The sequence below is a fragment of the Ciconia boyciana genome, chromosome 22 (genome assembly GCF_034638445.1).
Source record: "Ciconia boyciana chromosome 22, ASM3463844v1, whole genome shotgun sequence".
Taxonomy (NCBI): Eukaryota; Metazoa; Chordata; class Aves; order Ciconiiformes; family Ciconiidae; genus Ciconia; species Ciconia boyciana.
The window spans coordinates 6,615,202-6,624,161 of record NC_132955.1 but is presented as its reverse complement, the minus strand read 5'-3'; the positions used below and the strand labels follow the sequence as shown (position 1 = coordinate 6,624,161).

Here is an 8,960-nt window from a genome sequence, read left to right as displayed (position 1 = left end):
GGGGAGTTAATCTTGCACGGTATAACTCAGTCATAAATGTTGACCACAGCATCCTGCCTGTTGCTTGTGAGAAAGATGAGTTGGGGAATATATGTTGGGGTCTTTTTGACTAATAACCAAGTTGCTATGGAAACTATCACTCCATCAGACCACCACACATTATTTCCTGTTGGCTTCTTCCTAGTATCAATGAGTGGCAAAAAACAGCATGCTTTTGATATGTGCATTTTCCTTCCTCATGCTCATATCAAGCTGTCTCTTAACTGACTTCTCCTTAGACATGTGTCTATTTTTGCTATGATGCAAAACATCTTGCTGGGGTCTCTTCAGAGTGATCTGAAAGACCAGATCTCATTCGAATCCCCTAAGTCTAGAATTCATGGCCCTACTGAAGCTTTTTAATGTGCCAAAGAGAATCTCCACTTCCCTGTACAAAGTCTAGAAAAGATAAATTCAGCCAACAGGAAATCTAGGTTATCAAAGCTGTATTTCTAATCTCACTGGTCATTGGGACAGTTGGATTTCAGCAATCTCCATCCCAAATTCAGAAGAAAAAGCACAGAACAAACCACAGCAATTTGGCTTAGTAAAACTTTATTTTGGTCACTACTACAGTAACCTAAATGCATGTGCCATACACTTTGCAGAAGAAATACAGGTTTAATAAAGAAATGCTTCCATGGTTGAACATTATCTGGTTGAATTGAATCACTTCAGATCCAACACAGGTCTTCTCATCTGCACTAGAAAATTATTGTTATTAAAGCTATCTAAAAAACATTAAAGCTACAAATAGCATCTACTGTGCCTGAATTCTACATCAGTTCTACAGACAGTAATGCAACATGCCTGTAAAAGGTGTTTTTAAAGGGTCATAAATCTATAGTGAGGATTGGATTTTTCAAAAATATTGAAGCAGGCTGGATGCTTCTGTGCAAAGGCTAGAAGAATAGGGAGATCAGTTTCTACTTAGCAGGGAGATGAGTAAAAATACAATCTCCTCAGTTCACAGAGAAAAAGAAATAGCAAAAGCAGTTACACCTCTTAAAACTAAATAAACTAGCTAGGCAGGATTCAACAGTATAAAATGTCTTAAGGGGAAGGTGCTGTGTTGTGTTCTGGATGGTTATTGTCAGCAGATTTGATGTTGGCTGTTCAACCCGTTGTGCTGCTGGTACACACTCTCTCTTGTTCTTCAGATTGCTGTTGGCTTGCTTCCCCACTGTCTGGAAGAGCAAAGTGTGTTTTAAACTACATGTAATGCAATTGGGCTTACATGCTCCTGTTTGATAGCTGTCAGATCAAGACAGGTAGATCCACAAAACTTAGGCTGGACTATCTTTTGTGCTTCTTTGGTTACCTTAATTTAAAAATCCTCCCCCCTCCTCTCTTTCCTCCCACTACTTCACATGTTTGTGTTTTGGAAGCCTTGCTTTTGACTCCTTGTTTGTCTTGATTTTTCTCCAGGCTTTGTGCTCTGTCCCTTGAAACAGTCAATGAGATATCTCTTAGGCACTTTGGTAATACCTGAGTTGCTTAGCCAAAGCAAGTTTGCTGCAAAGAAAATTTGGGGACCAGCCACCAAGAACTGAGCTTTGGATACAGAAAGGAGCTGTTTTCTTTGTGGTATGGGGGGGTGGGGTGTGTGTGTAGTTGTTTTTTTGGGTTGGTTTTTTGTTTTGTTTTGGGGGGTTTTTTTGGGGGGGAGTCGTTGTTGTTTTTTTCCCCAGAAACCTACGAGTTATTTAAAAGAAACAGGAGAAGATGAACAGGTATCATTGCTTATGGGGTTAGAGGAGTACACAGACAGGTGATCATTCCTCGCGTGTGTTTCCAGTATTTCTACAGATCAAGCTATGTGCTTCCTTACCTCAGAAAAGAAACAACTTGATACTCATCAGTGTATTGAAGGCAATACTTTTTGCCAGCAGGACTCTCAAACCCAGCACAGCCATAGACAGCATGTTTGCTTTCTCCACTTTGGTATCTGCTTAGTGATAGAGAAAAGATGGGAGAGATCATGGTCTAGATTTGGATATTGTGATATTGGCAGAAAGTGGAAAAAACCACAAGTAATCATTTCAGGGAAAGAAACAGCAGGAAAGGAAAAGATGATAGGGAAACATGGCAATAACAGGGGAGGAGGATGTCTGTCTAGATTGGATTATGCTTCCTGTTGCTTGTCTGTTACTAAACTAGCCACCTTAAAAAAGCAGGTTGTGTTTTATGAATATGTTGTATTCTGATTTCTCTACCCCTGAGAAAATACATTTCCATGCATTTATCCCCAACAGAGTAATGTAACTTCACAATCTATTTAGGTAACTAACCTTGTGCAGAGGTGTCTGTGGTGTTGCAAACCTTCCCTGTTACCAGTTCTTCATCCTCCTTTTCTGTAGCATGGTAAAGAAAAGGCATTATAAACTATATCCAAATTTTAAAAAGGATTAAACAAAATGTTAACATTTTGTTGTTTTTAGAAAGTCTATTTCAGACTGTGCTCTAGGAGGTTCGCTGCTATGTGGTGAAGTATTTAGTCATAAGTAAATGTACATTTAAAACAAGATTGTGGGTTTTTTTCCCCCCCAAAAAAGTAACTCCAACTTGCTAAACAGTTAAGATCATTTCTTTTAGATGCTTTTAAATATCTTTGAGCTCTACCTGCTTAAGTACCTGATGTCTTTCCCATTTCTGCTGGTTACCCAGGGCAATGCTTACTAGCAGGAGAAATAGCAAGTGCTAGAAGACACTGCCTCCAGAAATAAGTTGCAGCTGTACCACAAAATTGTACCTGGCAATGTTGTGTTGGCTGGAATAGTTCTGCCATCGTATTTGGCTGTGCAGTTCACCTCTGTGCCTTTTTTCACCTTGACCACCTTAATAGTATTGTACAACCCCTCTGATGTCAAAATGGATGTATTCTGTTCATATACGACCTCATCAGAGGACATTTCCAAGTTGATGTTCTTTGTATAGAAATCCCTTGCCAAACAAGCTGCTTTCCCAATGCTGCCATCTTCTTCCAGTTTCTTTGATTTCATCACAATGACTTCTGGGACAGAACTTTTTTGATTGTCTGTAAAAAAAAGCATTGTTTGGGCATGATATGATTTTATTGCAAGCTTGCCTGAGTGCTAAGTTACCTAAAGTTCATATATACTCCAGCTGTGACTAATTCCTAGCATTATCAATGACTAACTGCATTTTTTTGTCACTATTTCTTGCTGCTGCTTCCAAAAGACCAGATCAAAGACAGAAAGGGTGTATGAGAGTAGGTTTTTTATAGAAGCTTTAATTCCAGAGGATTCTAAGCTTCCTTTTGCCAAAGCTCATGTTCTTTATTTTATAAGTAAGGGACCTGCAAATGAGAAGAGAACTTTTATGCATGCCACTTCAAGAGTCAAATTATTCTGCTTTCTCAACAATTTAGTTCCTAAATATAACACTTCTATCAAGGACTCTCTTGCATATTCATAAGACATGAGGGAATAACTGTTTTTCCTTTACTCTCCCTCCCCTCCCCCAAATCTTCTTCTGATGTGGCTAAAAGGTCTAACCATAGCAAGAGTGGTAGGGCAAAGAGAAGTCAGGTTGTTGCCTCACTGTTGTGCAAGGTTACTCCAGTGAATGACATTACTTGCAGAAATTAAGTACTGCTGCTGGAGTGGGGGACAGGGTTGATCTTTTCAATAACAAATGCCCAGATGCAAGAAGGATTTTTGTCTCTAAGATGGGAAAGTAAGACAGAAGCAACCAGAAGTCTGTGAATTGTGTATCTCCACTTCTCCAGGAGCTTCTGATAAGGTCAAGAACTTTCATTTGTGGGGGAGGTTTTCCTCACTAGACATTGCACATGGTGTAAGACATTCCAACCCAGTCTGGAGAAAATGAAAAGAGGATAGCATTGGTATTGGTTCAACAAAAATTCTTGTGCCTGTTCCAAAAAGTGTGACCTTTCTCATCCATGTGCTGTGCCATATTGTTAGTCCCACTGCTCCAGGGGCAGTTAGAAGTATAATGCAGAATTTGTATAATAAACTGATTTGAAGGTAAGAACACCCCGAGGCCTATGAACTTGATGTCCATGGACAAATCTTCTTACAATCTTCCTTAGATTAGCGTAATAAACTTCAGTGGTAGTTCTTTCAGGTCAAGACACCAACAAACATCAAGGCATGAAAAACGTGCCCTAGAACTGGAGTTTTGAAAGAACCTAAAAATGCTGACAAAGTTTTCATAGGATTTGGTATCATTGCTCTCTCATGCGTCTTTCAGAAGAGTTACTTTGAAACTTTCAGATGTATTTTTTCTGTTTTGAAATAGTTTTAGAGTTGAATTCCCAATTCCAAGCAGCATGCATGAATGACAAAGGCTTGACAACTGCAAAAGCCTGAATTTCAACCATGTAGCAGCAGCTTTCTCTGCGAATTTCTTACACAACATACAAGTAATTAATTAAGATTTCTTAAACTTGAAGGGGATGTCTTTTCAGAAAAGAGTTGGTCTCAAAATAATTTAGTAGTCAACAAATCATTATGTTATAATGATTTTTTTAAAATAAAATATCTTTGCCCTCAGGTCATAGGTGGAAAAACTAGGGTGATTCCACATACCAATGTCAGAAAAAGATTAGCAACATGAATTATAATAAAAACATGAAACTGAAGAGAATCATCTAGTACGCTTCCTTGCCAAAAAGGGCTCAGCTTAGGAAAGGCTATGAGACATATCAAAAAAGATTTACATGTCCAATTTAACAGGAGCATCCTGATGGATCTCTTTGCTAAAGAGAGGTGCATTAGGCTTTGAATTTTACATGGCATCTGCCTTGCAGTCTGGTCAAGAGATCACTCAGGTCTAACATTTAGTTCATCACAGGGTATTTTTTCAAGTTCTGTTCAAGGGGCTCTGATTTTACTCTCTTTCCCCCACTACCCACACCCCAATACTGAAGAACTGAGGTGAAAGCCAAGCAGTACTCTACCATAACTTCATGGGTTGGCTCTACTAATAAAACAGGCACAACTCCGTGCTTGTGAACACCTACAGCAGATACCAAACAGGAATCAAACATTCATTGACTTCATTTGACCTTTTCAGTGTAACTCAAATTCTGAACAATTTAGTAAGATTAAACTAGTACAGAAATGTTGCATAAGATTCCATTTAATGCTTTTGTATATTACCCTTCTCTCCCCTCAGTGCTGTCTTTCTGACTCTGACAGAATACAAATTCTTAGGAACTTAAATGTCAACCTCCACAGGAACTTCAATTCCCTTCAGACTGTCCAAGCATGGCTTTGAAACCCAACAATTACTATGAAAAGCTTATTAGGATGCCTCAGTAAGTGGATAGATGTTAGGTCCCAAAGAAAGTCAGCATGATAGCAGACAGGACTTGCCCTTGTGGAGCCCAAATTCTTCGGCAACTCCCAAGAAGTGCGATCAGCATGTTTTTTATACTTAAATTGTCTAATTGCATATCAAAAGGTTATGCATAGAAAGCGTAAAGTCTAATTAGTGACTTTAAAGCATGGGGGAGTGGCTGCCTGAATTTTAGGAGGAAGAAAAGGAAAAAAAGTGAAAATCCAAACAATAACTCAGAAAAGGTTAATGCATAAAGAATACCTACTTGGCTCCACGGTCAGTTGAGTCCCCTTGCCAAAGATGAGAGCAGCAGTAGCACACAGTTAAAACATGTAAATCAAAAAAGGCTCATTTTGCTATTCCTCCTACATACATTTCCTTTCCAGGTGCTGTAACATGGTTTTGCCAGAGCCTGTTAGTCCTGTGCATTCTTTGTTATCTGAAAAGATCTTTAGAGGTTTTTCATGTTTTCTGTTCTCCGGTATTTCCAAACAGCCAGTATAATACAAGCTGCTTCTCTGGCATAACTCACTGGATAAAATCCTCAACAAGGACAAATGTACACTGTGCAATTGTAGTTAATAAAGCAGAATTATTTATTTGTCAGACCTCAGAAGCCTCAACTGAGTCCCACTATTTTGCATTACCTGAAAATACAGCCATGAATTCCTGCCACTGCTTGCTTTTGGGAGAGATTTTTATATTACATTCTGGTAGTAGCATTTTATTAGTACAAAAAGTTGTACTTCTTTTCGCCTTTAATCTTACAAAGTCATGGGAAGAGCTATATATTCAATAATGTTATGGGCTTTAGTTTTCTTAATGAAAGTTTTATCTAGAATAAACAAAACCAAAACAAAACAAAAACCTTATCTGTCCTTAACTGAGCCCTCGAGGAGAATATGCCTTGAATATCCTATAGCGACTACTAATGCATGTTTTCGACGTCATTTTGTGTTTTGGGATTCTCAAAAGATTTGGGTAATAAAGTACATCTGTTCTTAGCATCTTAAAATGCATAGTAGTACCTCCCAAAGAAATCCAAATTTAGCAACAAAAGGCTGAGGTTGCACAAATTCTGGAAATTTTGGCTTCAACTTATTAGGTATTTCAACAGACACTGACTTAGATGCTTAAGGCCTATTATCTTTTACTGTCAAACATCATCCTAAAGTCTTTGTGCATCTTTGAAAATGTCATCCTACCCTTAGCTAGAAAAATAGAAATCATTGAACAGCATGGAAATTTCACTCAACTGAAGTTTCATGTAATTTTACATCAGGATGTCAGAGAGGCTAGATAGGCAGGAAAAACAGAGAAAGAATGATTTAAAGCATTTCAGGGTAGAGGAGAACACAAGGCTAATTCCTTTCTTTGGTCAAATGAATTGTTCTCTAACTCAAATTGTGGAAAACTCAGTGAAGATGTTTTAGAAATTTGAGTAATATACTGTAAAACTTTGCTTAAACCAAGAATATCTTGTTGCAGTCAATGAGCCACATGCTACCATCAACTGATTAGAAACAAATCTTTTCTTGTCAGCAGAAGAACCAACACACTAAACTTTTTTAAAAAAACATAAGACCCTTTATGTGAGAAGCAAGAGTATCATATCAGCATTTCTGTAAATGTGTGAAATGGCAACTATTGCTCAATCTTCCACCTACCAGTTCTTAGACTGTGTTTTGTTGGTTGTTTTTTCTTGCCAAATTCTAGTATTCTCTATGGGATGTTTTACCTCTTCTTTTTTTTGACAAATACCACCTTCAAATCAATGTTGACTGATGTTAAAATAATGGAATTTAGCAGTTTCTTGTGGTCCTACATTTACAACTGAGGTTTCGCTGTTTGGAAAGAACAGATCTTCCTTCAGAATGATAACTTTGTATTCCTTTGTCCCTTTGGAATTGGGGGTGGACTTAAATTGTTCCAAAACAGACATTTATTCCCATGCAAGATATCCTACAGACCTGGTCAGATAATAGGCAGCATCTAAGGGAGCCCTTTGCCCTTCTGGAATGACAGCAGGATGTTTTAGGTATGTAAAATTACGTGGGACATTTTTGCAGCACTTTAAAGACATGAGGATCTCTTAAAGCATTGTAACAAGTCTTAAGGCATGCACCTGGATGTTTAGGATAACGAAGATCAACCTAACAAACTCCCCTGCTGCCCCAACATTCACACTCCCACAGAAAAGCTTGGGGTGACATCCACCATTTTTGTACATCATGAAATTCCCAATAAAGGTAAGAAGAACTAAGGCTTGTTATAATCCCCACTCACCAAATCTGCATTTTCAAAGCTTAGGCAACTCAGTAGCCAATTTTCATTCATTCTAAGTGATCTCAGGTATAAGGAAGCTGTGAAAATTTAAGCCCAAGGATATTTAACCTCCTTCCTTCTCTGTCTCCATCCCAGTGGAATTACTTACCTGGTGACACGAGTGTGGTACCAGTGTCACAAACTAACTTCTCATAGCTCAGAGAGCTAAAGATCTGTCTCAAAATTTCCCTCCACTGTCAGCTCTTCACTGAGCTGTGCATTCCTGCTCAAAATGAGGCAGTGAAAATCCACCAAAGGATACGCCACTTCACAGTAAATTTGGACCAGAGTGCTATCCAGACTGGGAATAAATTATAACATGTTAAACTTAAGTAGTGCACACGAGGTGTTTGGGGATCATGGAATAATGCTGATATACAGAGGCAGTCAGTTGTTCCTCTGAAGCCTTCCTTAAGCAGATACAACCTGAGGATTCAGCTTGAAACTCTGGCTGGAGAGAGTGCACTCCAGGGATTATTGCAGCAGAAAATTCTTACAGTGAACCAAAACTATTAGATTGCTTTGTCCTCTCCCACCTTAATTTTAACATAATATTTAGAAATAAAATAATGATACTTACTTGGTTCAACTGTGAGAGTGGTCCCACTTCCAAATATAAGCTTATCTGTCCTCACACTGCTAATACTTAGTCCAATAAATAATTCTTTCCTCATGGTATTCAAAAGTATTGTAAAAACAGGAGATGAAAAGCCAGATATTTGTCCTAATTGTCCGTGTATGCAATCCCATGAGGGTATCCAGAGCCACATTTTCTTCTAAAAATGGAAAGGGAAAAACAATAATTGAATAGTTCAATGATTTCAAATAGTTTGATTGAATACAGAATTTCCAAGTTCTCCCTTTCTTCCATCTTTCAGGAACCCTGTGAGTTCTATATTTCCAGGATAAATAGATATATTAAAAGAATGCTGTATTTGTCTGCTTAATCATTTCAGTTACCCATCTCCTTTCTTCCTGAAAATATATTGCCTTTTTTCCGTCTTTGGGTTTTTGTACAGGGCCCTGTGTTGTTTATATCATTGTGGTACTCCCATACCCAAACACAGTGATATATTCCATTACAAAAACTGTCTCTTCCTTTTCACTACACAGAATTTTGGATTATACAGGCAGTCACATGACTTCTCGAGTGGTTTCTGTCCCAACATACCACATGAAGAAACATGATATGGCTTTCAAAGAATGGTCTAAAATAAGACCAAAAAGGTTGAATTATAAGTCAAAAGTTTGGGAATACACAACACCTC

The 8,960-nt window shown here is 38.2% G+C and overlaps 1 gene segment (V, D, J or C); it reads right to left on the bottom strand.

The window, feature by feature from the left end:
- Positions 1-587: 587 nt before the first annotated feature.
- LOC140662449 (T cell receptor delta constant-like) lies at positions 588-8,366 on the bottom strand. The segment is given in 5 exon segments: positions 588-1,226; positions 1,871-1,987; positions 2,331-2,393; positions 2,792-3,076; positions 8,273-8,366. Coding segments are annotated over 4 exon segments (558 nt in total).
- Between the last annotated feature and the right edge of the window lie 594 nt (positions 8,367-8,960).